General features: G+C 36.9%; 2 protein-coding genes across 2 annotated transcripts in view; one reads left to right on the top strand and one right to left on the bottom strand.

The window, feature by feature from the left end:
* Positions 1-2,045: 2,045 nt before the first annotated feature.
* Positions 2,046-14,337, bottom strand: LOC140158847 (NADH-quinone oxidoreductase subunit B 2-like). The gene is made up of 6 exons (XM_072182099.1): positions 14,240-14,337; positions 8,648-8,795; positions 6,086-6,209; positions 5,553-5,779; positions 4,729-4,817; positions 2,046-2,643 (listed from the first exon to the last, which is right to left on the bottom strand). Exons 1-6 carry the CDS (start codon positions 14,250-14,252, stop codon positions 2,546-2,548), a joined length of 699 nt encoding a protein of 232 aa, XP_072038200.1. The 5' UTR covers positions 14,253-14,337; the 3' UTR covers positions 2,046-2,545.
* A 3,650-nt stretch (positions 14,338-17,987) lies between these two features.
* LOC140158845 (SHC-transforming protein 1-like) overlaps positions 17,988-19,226 on the top strand; it is a 77,087-nt gene continuing 75,848 nt past the window's right edge. The window contains exon 1 of the mRNA XM_072182097.1: positions 17,988-18,173. The gene's annotated coding sequence lies outside the window, so the exon portion shown is untranslated. The remainder of the gene's footprint in view (positions 18,174-19,226) is intronic.

Raw genomic sequence — 19,226 nt, 5'->3', positions numbered from 1 at the left:
TTATTTTTGAAAATGAAGTTTAGGTCAGTTTCTGTATTTTATTTATCAAATGAGTATGAATCAATTTACACATTGTATAAGAACGAGTAGGATATATGTTTTCAAGAATATTAGGAATTATACGCATACACCTAACGCTTTATACAATGAAAAGGTAAAGAAACCCTGGTATTCGTATTTAACATGAGCGATTTAACAATATCTATATTGAGTTTAGAGGTTTAAATTTTGCTATTATGGTAATGAATTAATAAAAGCTAGTTTTTAGATCTCTTTCAGATGGTACGTCCAAATGAATAAATGCTATTACCTTAGATCAAAAATTTTTGATGCTTTAGCAAGATTTTGACCACTTCATTTTGATATACAAGTAGTTAATCAGCAATTTTACATGATAAATAATTGTTGAATGAATCCGTATATGGGTAATAATAGTGTCCTGGGGTACCGCTTAAAGTTTTTGACAATTAATTTCCATTGGTAGGGACACTTCATTACACATGTCATGTATTATGCTGTATTCGTAAGTAACATTTCAGTATTTGTAGGTAAGAATTAGACTTTTGGTGGATAACGCAATTAAACCTTCATTTTATAAAGCACATTGAATGTATTATTTTCTTTATGTGCGTTTATTGATACTTTAGACCCTATCATGTATTAATAATGTCGGTTCACAGTGGTTGAAAGAGGATTGAAGTAAAAAACAAAGGCACTAAAGTGACTTTAATTTGTTAATTGCACATAAATCGCTTAAAACCGTTATTGCAGACTTGTGAAGTCCATCTTGGAGTCAGTTACGTCTTGTGGCCTTTCGTTTGAGGGCAACTACAATTAGCTTTATACCAGGGTCCATCACTGTGTTGTCTAGATCATGAGACAATGACAACAGTCGTTTTTTCCATGGTATTCGTAGGTAACCTTAGGGAAAACGTCAAAAGTTACCTTCGAATAAATCAATTTGGACACAAATTACTCAGAAACCAGAAGGTCGGTAAACATTTAAAATGAAGCACACATGACAGTTGACAAATCCAAGTATTTATCCCTTCTAATCTTCTTTGAATCTGATTTTTCTTTCAAATGAGCAGACCGTCGTCTATTTCAGTACATATTTTTCAACAATTAAGCCGTATTCACTTTTGCATGGTGGGCATGAATGTGAATTCGCAACTTTCATTGACATATGATTTGATAGCAAACATACAGGCCTTCGTTATGTACCAATATGGGCATTGGCATGAATGGCGGTGTTTCACAATACTGTCATGATGTCAAATTGTATTCGTAGGTAACATTCGGTTACCGAAATTTACCTCTGAATACTTGCTTTATTGTTGACATCTCAGAAATATTTAAACGCAGGCTATTGAAACTTGGTAGAAATAAAGAGTGTATTACCCTGCACCTATTGCTTAACTATTGTTTACTATTCTCTCACTTTGTGGAAATGACACAGCTTTTAACATGTATTCGGAGGTAATGCATATTTTTTACCAAACCTACCTTTGTGCCATTTAGAATTTCTGGCAGCTAAACACAATAATAAATATGTCCGAATGCAATACATTTCAGTATTGGACATATCAAAGCTTGTATCAATTATGCATTTATTAGTGATTTCCATTTTTAAAGATATATCTAGTGCTATGAAAAATTGTATTCGTAGGTAATGTAAAAAAATACCACTCAAAAAATTATCACAAAAAAATTCATAATTATGTACAAATATGTGAAAAATTGAACAAGCAATCTTTGAATACACACCTTTCAGGAAATCAATTTAGATTCAATCCAATGACTTCTTTTCATAACTGATTTAGATGTTTTTAAAAATACCTTAAGAAATATTTTGAAAAATGGGTAAAAATAGCACGCTTTTGGGGTCTCTGTGTCTAAGTTTTTCACGGAAGGGGGTCTTATTATATATTGCCCGAAGCTTATGATCAATGCGAATAAACACAATACAAAAACGAATGCCAATTGATTAATACTTTTAAGTTATGGCCCTGAACATGCCGTGTACACTTTTGGTTGGATTCGACCATATATGGACCAAATTATAGCGTCACACGTCATTGCGTTCAGTCACAATGGTTCATTATGTAAAAAAAGAGACCATTTTAAACAGTGTTAAAAGTGGCATCTGAGTCCATAGGAATCAGATCTCAAACAATACAGTAGGCCAGGCCTATTCATGTGTTTGTTAAAGAAAAAGGGCTCATATTGAAATACCCTACCACGTTTTCACACAGAAAGATGGCAGGATTCCCCTCACTAAGCGGGCGCCTCAGGAAAGCTCGGTCATAAAACCGATGGATTATATGCATCAGTGATACACCCTGCCCAGGATTTTAACAAAAGAAGGCTAGCACAGGAAAGCTGCAAGATGGCGCACACCTTCCTGTGTAAGGGAATTTCAATATGAGCCCTAAGCAAAGTCCGTCCAATGTTTCATAAAACAATTAATCACCTGCCATGTTCACCATGTGCTAAACACATGCACACAGCAAGTGATATATATAATCAGTTCTATTATGTACAGTTATTTGCGATACCACACAGACACCACCTTAGAACGCTTGATTTTCTTCTGTAGCTGTAACACACCATAAAGAAGGGCTTCTGCGGTTGGCGGACAACCTGTAAAACAGAACAAAAATTTCACGCAATGAACAAGTTTACATTGCATGTAATACATTTATACAGAACATTTTCTTTATTGTGTTGGTCATATCAAACTTTGACGAGCCTGCGTTGGAAATAGCTGGTATTACGTTGCAAAATGCTACATAATTTTATCAATTTGCTACACAATTTTGGAGTTGAGTAGCATTTTTATGGAAATTTTGGTACGCATAAAAAATGCTTAATTCCAACACTGGTCACAAGACACCCATCTTTTATAACAAATACCTTTGGAACTGTGATAGATTGAAGCCTCAGATAATGCAGAATTAGTCTTAACCTTGAGTGAATGAGTGGCTCACCACTTGTGAACCAATATCATCACAAAAGGCTATAGGTCTCATGTATGGCCTGCTCTGTGCCCCTGCATTCTCATCATTGGATTCACCTTGAGTAGATGAGTGGCTCACCACTTGTGAACCAATATCACCACAAAAGGCTTTAGGTCTCATGTATGGCCAGCTCTGTGCCCCTGCATTCTCATCATTGGATTCACCTTGAGTAGATGAGTGGCTCACCACTTGTGAACCAATATAACCACAAAAGGCTTTAGGTCTCATGTATGGCCTGCTCTGTGCCCCTGCATTCTCATCATTGGATTCACCTTGAGTAGATGAGTGGCTCACCACTTGTGAACCAATATCACCACACCAGGCTTTAGGTCTCATGTATGGCCTGCTCTGTGCCCCTGCATTCTCATCATTGGATTCACCTTGAGTAGATGAGTGGCTCACCACTTGTGAACCAATATCACCACAAAAGGCTTTAGGTCTCATGTATGGCCTGCTCTGTGCCCCTGCATTCTCATCATTGGATTCACCTTGAGTAGATGAGTGGATCACCACCAGTGAACCAATATCACCACACAAGGCTATAGGTCTCATGTATGGCCTGCTCGGTGCCCCTGCATTCTCATCATTGGATTCACCTTGAGAAGATGAGTGGCTCACCACTTGTGAACCAATATCACCACAAAAGGCTTTAGGTCTCATGTATGGCCTGCTCTGTGCCCCTGCATTCTCATCATTGGATTCACCTTGAGTAGATGAGTGGCTCACCACTTGTGAACCAATATCACCACAAAAGGCTATAGGTCTCATGTATGGCCTGCTCTGTGCCCCTGCATTCTCATCATTGGATTCACCTTGAGTAGATGAGTGGATCACCACCAGTGAACCAATATCAACACAAAAGGCTATAGGTCTCATGTATGGCCTGCTCTGTGCCCCTGCATTCTCATCATTGGATTCACCTTGAGTAGATGAGTGGATCACCACCAGTGAACCAATATCACCATACAAGGCTATAGGTCTCATGTATGGCCTGCTCTGTGCCCCTGCATTCTCATCATTGGATTCACCTTGAGTAGATGAGTGGATCACCACCAGTGAACCAATATCACCACACAAGGCTTTAGGTCTCATGTATGGCCTGCTCTGTGCCCTGTATTCTCATCATTGGATTCACCTTGAGTAGATGAGTGGCTCACCACCAGTGAACCAATATCATCACAAAAGGCTATAGGTCTCATGTATGGCCTGCTCTGTGCCCCTGCATTCTCATCATTGGATTCACCTTGAGTAGATGAGTGGCTCACCACTTGTGAACCAATATCATCACAAAAGGCTATAGGTCTCATGTATGGCCTGCTCTGTGCCCCTGCATTCTCATCATTGTATCACAGTTCATATACTTGGTAATCATGATGTTTATAACAATCTAGCACTTCGATAGACATACAAAATTGCTATATAAGTAGTTGAACCTCCTCTTTTTTAGCACTTAAAGAAAGCTCAATGTTTGTCACACAACCCCAATAAAATGGTAGGCATGAGATATGATTCCTTGAGATATTTGATCCTGTGTCACACCCGTACTGTTCTATGGGCCATATCATGATGAATGCTTTGTTTCTACATGTAATATCCAAAGCAATGGAGCAATTGAATTCAAAACTTGGAATCAAGATTGTTTTGGTGATATACCTGGATGTAAGGTACAAAATACCATAATAACAGATTATACCACCTAATGACTTACCAGGCACATATATATCCACTGGTACGATTCTATCACATCCACGGACGACAGCGTAAGAATAATGATAATATCCACCACCATTTGCACAGCTGAAAAACAATACAAATGAACCATATTGGAATCTATAACATGATTAACATTACAGTCATTACTTCACAAGAGAAAATTAAATATTAATTTTGTTGTTTTCTTATGTTCTAACCATGAGGATGTGGACCAACGATTTTGATGGACCCAGTCCTTTATTTTTGAGGAGCATGATCGCACAGGTGCTCCTACCTCGCACCACAAAGCATAGTCGGGAGCATTAATAACAGCGCTCCTTATTGGGATTTAAACTTTAAGGACAGATTGTTGCCCTTTTTGTTGATCATGTCTGAAAGAGAAATCGCAAGGCATTTAGGAATATCTGAATGAGCAGTATTTTCAACTTGCAGGTGATAAAAACCACCGACATGACCGACACGGTACGTACCATTATCGCCTGTTGGATTCCAAATTGAGCTCCTCAAAATCACAGGAGAGTGATTTTGAGGAGCTCAATCGATCTCCTCAACAAAACCAGGAGTGTGATTGATGGAGCTCCACCAAATTCTAAATGTGAAGGCCTGTGGACCACGATGTGAAGACGATAATCCCCTCCTGCTTTTGCAAATTCGGAGGTGGGGGGGATTATCCTGACCATCATCACGAGAGCATTATTTGTAGCCCACCTGCAATTTTACAAAACTTTATCTCAAAATGACCTTGTTACCCCCCCCCCCCCAAGTTTTTACCATCTTCATACAAAATATTCCAGAAATACTGAATAGTTAGTTGCTTACCTTCCCATTGATATGACCCATCTAGGTTCAGGCATTTGATCATATACCCTCCTAAGTGCAGGTGCCATTTTATTTGTTAGTGTACCAGCTACTATCATGCAGTCTGCTTGACGAGGACTTGCACGGAATACCACTCCAAATCGATCCATGTCGTAACGAGGACTGGCAAAATGCATCATTTCTACGGCGCAACACGCTAATCCAAAAGTCATGGGCCATATTGAGCTCTGAAATTACAAGATGAAAAGCAGCAGTTACATACAAGTAAAAAGAGATCCTTTTTTTGTAACTTTATTTTGCCTAAATTATGGGAGACATGAAAAGCTATGAAACATTGGTATCCCAATCACATATCATTGCCTTGCTTGGTGTGATCCCACCCTTTTTACATGATAAACAAGAGTGCTGTTCTTCTCTGCCAGGTAACTGTTGTGCTACCCTGCAAGGAAAGGGATGGATTTTAGCAATTAGATGTATATAAATAAAACTATGAATCAATAATGAATGGAATACCAGGGAGTCTTGTTACTTACTCGTCTACCCCAGTTGACGAGGTCGTCTACTTTGGTAATAGCAAAATCTGCTGCATTACTTAATTTTCCTGCTCCTGCTTGAACTGGTACGGCTGCTGAACTCTTCTGTCTGTATGGAACCAAACTAGTAGAAAAACACAAAAATACAGCAAATGATAATGCGAGAAAGTTACCCCTTTCAGAGTCCTGCATTTTAGTAGCATGTACTCACAATGTCTGCATTCAGGCAGCATTGTGTTTTTAGTCCTCTTTATAGTCAAAGGTAAACAGAGTGCCGAAAGTCATCAGGGTAAGTCCATATGATATCAAGGAGGTCCCCACCTGACCCCCTCAGATTTGCTTTATATTTTAGTCATATGTTGTACCTGTAAAAATATTAAAACCTGCAAATTTGAGGTCTGTAGCTCTTACGGATTTTCTGTGGCAGCCATTTAAAGTTGAAGTATGGGGTCTAAATTTGGACTCAAAAGTTGCCCTTTAAATAAATGTCATCTTTGGGAGTCTGTGACTTCTTTACAAAAAGAGAGAGAGGTCTGAAACCTTGTATACACACTAACTGCATGACAATTTGTCAAAAAAAAAAAAAAAAAAAATCTGTAATTGCGCGTTGTGTCACGGGGTCATTAAATATGCAAGAAAAAATGTAATGTTTTGTAAACTGGCAAGTTTAGCCCCCCTAAATTCACATTTTTTGTCAGATTAATTATTTTTTGTTGTCACTGATGCTAAATATAGGATAAATACAATACATATCCAAACAATTGAGGTCACAACTCATTTACATTTCGAACAGCGCCCTCACGAAGATGAAATTTATTGCAAATTCAACATTTTCAGGGGGTCCAAAGTCGATGTGGTCCACCTTCAAAATTTATAAAACATTTTTTTTATATGACTACTAGTCTTATATTACAACTTTGCAAAGTCTCAGTAATTGTCTAGGTTGACTTCATATAAAACGACAAGCCCAAAGTTGACCATTTTCTTATGATTGCATGTACTGCAAAGGTGCCGAATTTGGAAGGCTTAAAGTCAAATTGGCCCCAATATTGAAAATAAAATGGAAATTAAAGTAAATAGGGCCAATAACTACGCATCTAGTCATTTATTTTCAATATTGTGGCCATTTTGACTTTTAAACCTTCCGAATTCGGCACATGTGAATTTAGGGGGGCTAAAACTTGCCAGTATACAAAACATTAATGTTTTAGCCCCCCTAAATTCACATTTGTTGTCAGAATAATTGTTTTTTGTTGTCACTGATGCGATATATAGGACAAATACAATGCATATCCAAGACATAGAGGTGACAATTTATTTACATTTGAACAGCGCCCTCCAAGCAAAGATGAAATTTAAGTTGCAAATTCAACATTTTCAGGGGCCCAAAGTCAATGTGGTCAACCTTCAAAATTCATAAAACATCACTTTTATATTGACTACTAGTCTTAAAGTACAACTTTGCTATATCCCAGTAATTTTATAGGTTGACTTCATATAAAACGACAAGCCCAAAGTTGACCATTGTCTTATGATTGTATGTACTGCAAATGTGCGAATTCGAAGGTTTTAAAGTCAAAATGGCCACAATATTGAAAATAAATGACTAGATGCGTAGTTATTGGCCCTATTTACTTTAATTTCCATTTTATTTTCATTATTGGGGCCAATTTGACTTTAACCCTTCCAAATTCGCACATTTGCAGTACATGCAATCATAAGAAAATGGTCAACTTTGGGCTTGTCGCTTTATATGAAGTCAACCTAGACAATTACTGGGACTTTGCAAAGTTGTAATTTAAGACTAGTAGTCATATAAAAAAATGTTTTATAAATTTTGAAGGTGGACCACATCGACTTTGGACCCCTGAAAATGTTGAATTTGCAATAAATTTCATCTTCGTGAGGGCGCTGTTCGAAATGTGAATGAGTTGTGACCTCAATTTTTGGATATGTATTGTATTTATCCTATATTTAGCATCAGTGACAACAAAAAATAATTAATCTGACAAAAATGTGAATTTAGAGGGGCTAAACTTGCCAGTTTACAAAACATTACATTTTTTCTTGCATATTTAATGACCCCGTGACACAACGCGCAATTACATATTTTTTTTTTTTTTTTTTTTTTACTTTTGACAAATTGGGCATGCAGTTAGTGTGTATACAAGGTTTCAGACCTCTCTCTTATTTTGTAAAGAAGTCACAGACTCCCAAAGATGACATTTATTTAAAGGGCAACTTTTGAATCCAAATTTAGACCCCCATACTCCAACTTTAAATGGCTGCCACAGAAAATCCGTTAGAGCTACAGACCTCAAATTTGCAGGTTTTTAATATTTTTACAGGTACAACATATGACTAAAATATAAAGCAAATCTGAGGGGGTCAGGTGGGGACCTCCTTGATATCATATGGACTTACCCATCATGAAGATGTCGCATGCTAACAGGCCTTGCATAATTGCTTTTCTGCAAGTTTTTAACACTTGCTACTATTTTTAATAAAATTAAAAGTGGATGCCAATTATGTGAGGTTAGACTGTGCACCTTCTGGTCTTACCTGGTACACTGTGAATTTGATGTGGTTTTAGTTGTCGTGTGCTCATGGAGATTCCTCACACTTTGTATGGATGCTGGAAGGTGCCTGGTCATAGGAAGCTGGCAAAATCTCCCAGCTAGAACAGCCATCCTGACGCTGCCACCCAAAACTGAAATGAGATGAAAATTGAAATTATGCATGAAATTGTAAATCAGGAGTACAGGAAGTTAGCAATAAACCAAAATGCTGTGAAATCAGCAACATTGATGTAGTAGCCAAGGGTGGAAATTTATCAAAATGTTTCTTGTATCCCTGTGAAAAACATCAAAATCATTTTGAACCAGTTTCTAGTTTTCATTTCAGAAGGAAGTAGAGGGATCTCATTTCATCTCAGTGTATGGTGCTTATTAGACTATGCCATAGTTGAATTTTATTAAAAATATGTTATTATTAGTCATGATGAACCCATTTCGTTGAACTCAAAATTATAGGCTACTGATGTTTATTAAAATTAAAGTATTCAATAGTAAAATGGTCATAAAGAGTTAAAAATATCAGACGATTAGTGACAATAAAAGTAATTGAATGCAACATTATCTTGCATAATTATAACGGCTCACTTTAATACTGAACAATTCTGATTTTGAAATCTACCAGTTTATTGATAGCGAACCCCGAAATTTCGACTATGAACTTTGAATTGTAAGCAGAACTTTACCCCCTGGACTTTGCTCTCTAAAAACACACTGCCAAGCATACTTGTTTATCAGTCCATTAACCACAAGTACGCTAGATGTTTGATGAGAGATTAACTTTCAGCGTCAACACAAAAGCGCCGCAAATACCACAGACAGTTGTTTAACGGTGTAGTTAATGGTAATGGCGCAGGCCCAGACGATTTAAACCATAGCGAGGTATGGGCGACCAATCACAAGGCAGATCCATTTAAAGATGCATTACATCATCGCCAATTTTAGTTAGGCCAGAAATTGGCCTAACTCTCCATAGAGTCCCGTGTTAAAAATTTTAACCGCAAGGCAATGTCAGTAGTCCAATTGGGAAGCTAACAAACAGAGGGAGTAGGGTGACTGATCAGATGTGAAAATCTATCAATTGTGCACACATTAATTAAATCAGAGTTTTAAGCTTAAATACAATATCCAGAGTATGCACAATGGGCAAGTGGACTACGGGGTAGTCTAGGTGCTTATCATCGTATAAGTTCTTCAAAATCAATTGCCATTACAGCGTGGTATTTCCGTGATACAAGCACGCTCGTAATATCATTACCGTATACATTTAAAGTGTATTTTGGTCAATCTTACTATAAATAGGGAATGTTGTGGTGGGTATGTGAACGAACCAGCTCCGTCAGTTTCGATCCAAATGTCGCCAAATTCACACGGGAAATCGAGGAATATACGACAATGTGTTTAAAGTTTATTTGGTTGAAAACGGTCAAGAATTGGTTGCAAAATTGTTATGAAATTATTATGAAAATCGGCTGCCAGCTTACGCGTCACTGCAGCTGGCCGGCAGCGCTGTCGGCGCCACGTGCGTGAAAAGCGCACTACGCCAATGCGCTGGCAGAACGGCGCAGATCCACGCAACTTAAGAGCCAGAGACCAGTGGACATGATAATACGGAAAGAAGGAAAATAAGTGACAAAAGGTACATGGACGGGTCACGCGATTATGATAATGCTTGGACACGTCCGCAGACACTCTATGAGAGGACGTAATAAATACGGGAAAAAGATATATAAACAACATGAAGCGGTACTATAATTATAATTAAAATTAAAATTAAAATGACGACAAAAAAGGTACGAGTAATTATAGGCCAACGGGTTAAAGTGAAACGGAAACGAAACAAAGAAGGAAAGAAACTAATCAGGAAATGTAAGAAAAAAAAGCTAAGGGGAACGGGGTTTTTAATAGATAACATGGAAAACGGAAAATCACAAGCATGACAAGCTATAAGCAGAAGAAACTAAAAAAAGAAAATGTAAAAAGAGACAGATTTATATAAATAAAATGTACCTTTTCAATGGTTCTACCTGTTCAGTATTATTCTTCCTGTTATAGTGAACTCTCCCATTTACTCAGCTCCGCTAGTCATACATAATAATGCTATTCTCGGATTATATTGATTTAATTGTTACTGCTTAAACGTATTGATATGTATACCATTGACTCTTGTTTACATTTAATTTTATTACTTTGTTAAGCTGTTAGTATCACTTGTATATATATATATTGATGTTGATGATTGATGAAAATAAAATATGAATGAATGAATGAATGTACCTCAGTACCGGTACCACAGTACCATTCAATGGTCAAATCTTTGATTATATTTCCATTCAATGGTTAGTTTACTACAAATCCTGAAATGCTCAAAGCATTGCATTTATCCCGATACAATGCTTGAAAATTAAATGCACTACTATTACTGTAATTAAAATGGAAGAAAAAATAATTAACATACATATTAGTACGGTATAATGTTTGTTTTCTTGCAATGGATTGAATATTTTCATTTCCTGTAACTTACTCGAGAAGGCTGGCTTCGAATTTGCTCACTGATAGCTTTGCATTTGAGGCTAAAGTCCCAAGCTATCAATAGTAGAAATCGCTGAAGTATGACACTGTGTGATGCAATGATCACAGCTGATCAAGACAGGCGATCAAAAAAAATGCTAAAATTGCACTTCACCTCAATTTAATACTGTAACACAGTGTAATTTACCCCTAGTAATTGTATGAAATTAATTTTATTACAATCAATTTCACACGCCTCTTTAATGATGACTATTATATATTCAACTTGACAGCTCTTGACATTGTGACCACATTCTATTAAAGTTCTAATGGGGAATTTCTCAAGTGGATTGATTATCAATTTACCGAGGATAATAATTTTTCATGATGAAATGTATATAATTCACTGCATGTCAAAACACGAGCCATCTCATGTAAACAAGTAAGAAACAAATTAAATAGATGACTAACTAGCTGAGTAGATAGGCCTAAACAACCCTGCTAACTTATATTATTACCAAGTTTGACACTAAAAGTACGACATTAATAAATTTGATTAATACATCCCCACGTAAACTAAGAAACCAATTAAATAGATGACTAGCTAGCTATAAGTAAATAGGCCTCAACAATTACCTTGCCAACTTAAATTATTACCAAGTTCGACACAAAAAGTATGACATAAATTTATTCCGACATAAATTTGATTAATACATCCCAAGCGCAAAATAAATGCACCACATATATTGCAGTTCCCCAAGCGGAAAAACACCAACAATATTGCACATTCCAGGGTTCGGTTTTTGCCGGCAAAAAAACCTGTTTTTGCCTGGTTTAAACCGGCAAAAATGGCAAAAACTCATTTAAATTATAGTCACTCAAATGTTAACAAGTGCACAGAAAGCTCATAAACATATATCTTTTAATCAATCATTCAACTTATTTTTTGTCTCATCAAGTCCTTAAAATGAAAATATTTTGAATTTGATATACCACATTTCAGTAAATGGAAATTAATTTTTGAATGTAATAATTCGTTTTGAAATCAAAAATCGGAACTTTAATTTCACTTTTTTAGTTTTTGCCATTTTTGCCAGCAAAAACTGGCAAAAACCGCGGTTAAAACCATGGGTTTTCCACCTGCGGCAAAAACCTGCGAACCCTGGCACATTCCCATGGCATGGCCATGCGGAAATGCACCAAACTGAAAAATATTGCACATCCCCATGGCATGCGGAAATACACCAAAACTGCTGGTATAAATACAAAAGTTACTAGTACTAATAGGTCGCATGTCATGAGGTGGTCCATTTTGTGTTACATGGTCAACATGGTCAAAAAAATAATTTTTTAATATGTTATAGATATTGTAAAACTGCAACATGTCATACCATTTTTACCTCAAAAATGTTTATCGTTTTGGCGTAATTGCCTAATTAATAACTAATTAGCCCATAGGCTGCAATGTAAATCAAAATTTTCAAATGCGTTTTTCTCAAATTGGACCTTATTCACATAAAATACCCCACAACAAATGTCTGAAGTTGGATTTTGTCCAATGTGCTAGGATATGTTCACAACATAGTGATGCATCAGTCTCACCCTTCAAAAAAAATTATGTAATCGCATTCACGATATACAGGGTGCGCCAAAAAAAGTTGATATTTTTAAATTAAAATTTAATTAATCATTCATATTTTCCCAACACTATTTCCTATCATTTTTATAATGCAAAAATTAGTTTCCTTGTGCAATTTCCTTTCAGAAAATACATACATTTATCATGGTACAGTGAATATTAAAGGAGATATGGACCTTTGCAGTTTTTGCACGTGATTGCACTGACTTCTGTGCATGTAGAGGCAACCCGTGGTACAAAATGTAATGAGAAACTAATTCTGTCGGTCGGACATCCGGGCTATCTCTAGTCTCGGGCCCAAACTGCATGTGGCTCACGGTTTGTTGTGAACGACAGAACCCGGCTGTGAAGGAGGCTACATAGCGATGTTGCTGGAGTGACGTTCAATTTCGGAAAAAACGACACTCGACCATGGAATTTAATTTTAAGTTTGTCAGTATATAAACGGTAAATCAAGTAAGTTTCTTTCTCTTAAGACTTAGAAACGGTTGTTTGATTCCACTGACTATTTGCGATCGAAATTTACATAACACCAATGACAGAAATCATCAACAAAAATCGAATTACGGACTTGTTTTCACTCGAACATCATCAACCGGAAGTGACGTGACACGGACCGACAGAATATGGAATATGAAATTGATCAATTTTGAAGTCAATCTTGTTTCTTTGAGTAATTGGCTCTAAAATGAGACATTAAAAAAGCTCAATATGACAAGGAGTTATGAAGATACAATAATTTATTCAAACTAACACTATGGAAATCTTACATTTTCCTATCCTAATACATTACTCCTCACCCACCTGCTCCTCACCCACCTGCTCCTCCACCCCGTCAATTTTCAATTCCAGCTGATGTCATTTATTTAGATTGACTCACTTTTCAGTACTAGTTTACACAGTTTTAGCCCTGTTCTTTAGCTTTAAAATGAGACCCAAAGTAGCTCAAAAGGACAAGGGGTTGGTTCACTATGACATTTTTCATTCGCCTACATTCGAAAAGTTGTAACACCTCCACCTTTTTTGGGGTACCAACTTGTGACATGCGACCAATACTATAATTTTATTACGAATTTCTTGGCCAACCTGGAACACGGCTATTGCGTCCATGTAGCGTACTAAGCGTGTACGCAATGCAAGACGCGTGTATGCTTTCTTCTGTACCGCGTTATATTCGCGCGTGTTTAACGCGGAGCCACTAGCGTTTATAGTGTTCCAGTTTGGCCATGAAATTACTGTAAATATTATAGTATCATACAAAAATGTACCAGTATATTATAATATAGGGGCAAGGGATCCAGTTACTACACTGGAATTTACTACACTGGAAAATTATGGTTGCACATTCATCACCCCACGTTATTACAAATCGATAACATAAAACATTCAATATTTTGGTAAGCTTTAAAATCCGAGAAAAAAATTACATACCGTTCGCCGCCATGTTTGTGTAAGAATTTTTCAGGACTTGCCGGTGAGGGCTCTCTTTCTTTATTATTGAAATCTCATAACCAGAAGCAAAAGTTCAGTAATATTGGAATACTCACAGATGCTCTCACCTGTGATCCTGTAATGAAAGGGGAGAGCCAAGGGGAAACTTCTTCTTCTTCCTTATAAGTGCCTCCCTCATATGTATGAGTATTGTCGCACTGCGTACAGACAAACTGTACTTATTTTTTACTCTGGAACCTAGAGTAGATGAGTGTATTTTGAAGTACAGTCAACATGACCGGGATGATCCCCTGCTCTTTTCGAATAGCCTGTGACGTTCTTTAACGTGCACACTACATTAATGTGAGAAAATATGCATGTACACGGGACCGACAGCTTAAAGTGCCCTCCGAAGCACTAAGCAAGTAGAGTGAAGTGTCTTGCTCAAGGACACAAAGAGCCGGACCTGGGATTCGAACCCTTGACCCTTGGGTTCACAGTCCTATGCCTTAACCGCTAGGCCACGCTCTCCTCTACTTGCAGGGACTCCATCTTAAAGGAGGGTTTCGTGGTCCTAGCATCCTCTTTTTATGATATTTTTCAGTAGATAGCCACGAAAAAAGCTTATTCCTAAAATTTCAGGTGAATCCGATTTTGCGTTGGCTAGTTATGCATGATTTAGGCCTATGTTTATGTAGGCTCCACTGCTCCACTATTCAGTAATTGCAATTGTGTCAAGTTGTAATTTCGTTCTGGTCCATGTGTCATCATGATACCCAGAACGAAATTCAAATTTGGCGATATTTTTGCTAAACGAATTAAGGGATGGGGTATGAACGTTTGGACAGTATTTATTGTGGGACATTAGAGCACATCAGACATATCGAATTGCATTCTGAATACGAAGAATGTCCTTCTGATATCAAATAATTTTGATTTTTTGAAATTCGCAATGTAATACACATTTTATGGCAAATGATTAAAATTGATATTTAACAGTACTCGAAGTAAACGTTATAGGCCCTAAATCTGATCATTTATACTTAAAGTGTATGTAGGTGGGATGAAAAGCCGACGATCAATCGAAAATTTTGACCTTTCGTATTGAAGATATGGATTTTTTTTCCCAAAACATTTAAAAAAATTAGGTCTTTTTGGGAAAAAAATCCATATCTTCAATATGAAAGGTTAAAATTTTCAATTGATCGTCGGCTTTTCCTCCCAGCTACATACACTTTAAGAATATATCATTAGATTTATAAAATTTACTTCGAGGACTGTTAGGCCTATATATCAAAAATCAAATTTTAATAATTTGTCATAAAATTTGTTTTATATCGTGAATTCCAAAAAATGAAAATTATTTGATATCGGAAAGACATTCTCTATATTCAGAATGCAATTCGATATGTCTGATGTGCTCTCGTGTCCCACAAAAAATACTGTCGAAACGCTCATTCCAGATCCCTTAATCTGCAAGAAATATTTGGTACATAAACAATAGGCCTATGTAGCCAGAGGTATCCAGTGGTATAAAAATCTCAACTTTTTTTAAAACCTCATCATTGGCAATTTTAGCCCTCCGAAGTGCAATTTTTTCGCGCTACGCGCGAATTTATTCAACTTTTGCACAATATTTCATCAGTTTAGCTTCAAAATGCCAAAAAATTTTGGCCATTAACTTATTCTGTCGCCAAAAGGGCCCGGATTCACTATAATTCAAGAATTTTTTTCCACCCCCCCCCCAATGTCAAAAAGAAATCTACGCCACTGTTTTTTTGCCCATTTTTTAAACTAAAAACCCCATATTTTTGTTTTCCTCAAAGAAACTTCTTTAACGCAAATATGCCCTTCCATGGCAATGCACCCCTCCAAGCGATGGAAGTGAACATTTTTGCGCGATTATTTTCAGCACAAAATCATTTGAAATATCAATTAAGACCGATATTCAACTTCATTATAATCAAAATTAATTAGTGGTAGGCTCTATTTGTGCAAATTTGTCGATAATGACCCTATAATGCAATGATAAATTCGTCAGTTACAGCTCAATTAATTTATAACACAATCAATCGACTGAGTCAAATCAAAATCCAGTCAGTCATGGATGGATGGACAGAACCAACTGATCAATTAATCATCAACTAGGGCCTACATTGAACAATCGAACAATCAATAAAAATCACTGAAATCAATCAAATCAAGTCCGGCAACTTAAAAGTTATGAATTGTTGAAGTTGGAAACACTAAGGGAGCTAAAGGGGATTCCGAAAATTTTGAGCGGATGTGAGGGGGCAATTTTTGGTCATTTTTTTTCTTCAATGAATTGAACTCTCCATCCCATGAGACTCTAAAATACACTGCAGGCTAGAAAAATACAGCACTAATTTGTTTGGATAAATTACGGTATCCTGTTTTGCCAAATGAAACATAGCTAAATCCTAATCTTTTAGTTAGTCCTATAACTGGCAATGAAAGTAAAATTTTGATATTTGATCAATTTTTGGAAATAATGGCCAAACTTACATGCAATTTTAGGGCGTTTTTCGAACAAAGGCTAATTTCAAGTTATGCATTTTAATTTTTGGAAAACACATTTTCCAATCTTTTTCATAACTAATTAGCAAAAATAATATATAATATAAAAATTATGAGTTTTTACCCTATACTCAAGATTTTGGATGCTTAAACTTGTGCCATGTCTTACTTACAATTTTGTGACTACAATTGTAAGAAAACATGCAAAATTGCATGTTTTTGGGCCATTTTCCCTCAAATTGCAAAAATATTAAAATTTGACTTTTATTGCCAGTTAGGACAAACTAAAGAATTAGAATTTAGTTAGCTATGTTTCATTTGGCCTAGGCCTAACAGGATAATACTTTTTTAATCCAAAAAATTTTAGTGCTGTATTTTTCTGGAATGGGAGTAGGTCAGCCTTGTCCGCCTCACAATGAATGGTCCCTTAGTAGGCCTAATAATAATTTTGCTTTGTTATTGTTGTGGTTAGTTTTAGTTTACTTTCTTAGAATTATTCAAGATAATTCAAAGGCTAGGGCACTGAGCGGCTATAAGGCTGCGTTCACATAGAAGTATACTATTCGGGTATACGGTGCACGTTTTGCGTATAGCTTAAATCGAGCAAGGCAATTTCATAGTACCGGGTCACATAAGGCTACGACCGCATAGAAGTATACTATTCGGGTATACGATGCACGTTTTGCAGGTGCACGCGTATAGATTAAATCTAGCAAGGTAATTTCATAGTACCGGGTCACATAAGAGCTATTCGAAAAGGCCGTATACCTGCATATAGTATAGTATAGTGGGAATTGCGCATGTTCGATTTTAGTGCAGCGTATACCGTCCAAATTTTAAAAACCTAAACCATACGTGGGCAAATTCATTTTTTTAATAGATGCACTATCTAATTCTGCACATTATGACACCTCATTGAATGCAATGTGACCTCAAGAAGTAAAGTTACAAGCATTTGATAAGACGAAGAAAATGGGTAAACTGACAACTCGCTATTCGCTATACGAAATACGCTCATTCGATCAGGCTGAGTTCACATAGTATACTCCTATATGAACTCAGCCTGAATGAATGAGCGTATTTCGTATAGCGAATACCGTATACCGTATACTTCTATGTGAACGCAGCCTAAGGGCCCGTATTATAAAATCGATTTTGTTACACCCTATATGTTTATTGCAGCGAACGCAGCCATTGGGGATGAGGTTAGTCGAAAAACGGCAAGTACTTCCGCGAAATCAATGGTCTCGGCTTGATGTGCAATTAAATCCCTAATCGATGACGCCTGACAGCCCACGTAGATTACAATTATAGCACTTTGTCAAATCATGACCAGAGCTTGATGACTTTGGCATCTAATTCTGTCCGCTGCTGATCGTTGAGAGCTTCTTGAAAGGTAAGAATTGTTTCAAGTTTCAGTCGATGTTAGTTGTAAATTTCGTCGTCGGCAGTACACAGTACACACACACTGAACTGTCTATGACCTTGTATACAATTACAAACCATGCATGTACATGATGTGAATCATGTCACTAAGCTAAGTTACTAGAAAAGAAAACAAGCAAGGTACACCAACTTGATGTGGGGAAACAAGTACAGACTAGACAATATGCAGGGGCGGGGGGCAAAACCAGCAAATGTAGGCATAGGAAGTAAGTAGGCAAAGTTCGATAGCCAAAAATTACCAGTTCCAAGGCTCGCAAAAGTGCTAAACCTGCAAAAACAACAAGGATAAAGTAACCTGGAGCAGACAAACAAAACCAAACAGACAAAAAGTTTACTACTTAAGGCAGCTTTTACATGTTAGCAGAAGTTTGAGTTCCCAGTTCAGTACTTGCTTCTTGTACAGTATGTTAACATAGTTTACTAAATTGGTATAGAATCTCCGAGTAAAAAGGTCACTGTCGACATGATCGAGCCCGACATGACAGAGCATGATGAGGGGATGATGAGTATTATTTTATAGTACTACTAGTAGTAATTAATTTCAATAAATTTGGTTATGCCGCCATTGCCACATCTGACAGAGAATATGCACTTTCACTTCAGTTTCCCACGTGTTTGAATGGGAATTGGATTGCGTACTTTCCCAATGTTTGGTGTTCATATTTCTCCAATATTTTGAGCAGTTGACGTCAAATGTTCTATTCTATATTGTTTGGTTATAATCAGCCCTCGAATTAAGGATCTGAAGGGGCACTGCAACTTTTTTAGGGCAAGTTGATAATTGCCTTGGATTTTCACTGAAAAGGCAAGGCAGCACGGCAGTTTGTAATATTTCAAGAGGGCATCGTGGCAACTGTCAAAAATTTGAGAAGGGCACCAAGGCAATTTCTCAAAAGTGAAGAAAACACACACAAACAGTCTGATAGATGATTTTATAATGAAGGGGCAGGGCTGGGGCACCGACGGCAACTTCATTAGAGGGCGCAGCAAGTGACTGCCTTGG

This window comes from Amphiura filiformis, chromosome 8 (genome assembly GCF_039555335.1).
Source record: "Amphiura filiformis chromosome 8, Afil_fr2py, whole genome shotgun sequence".
Taxonomy (NCBI): Eukaryota; Metazoa; Echinodermata; class Ophiuroidea; order Amphilepidida; family Amphiuridae; genus Amphiura; species Amphiura filiformis.
Note: the sequence above shows the minus strand (reverse complement) of the source record. Positions and strands in the feature narration are given on the sequence as shown.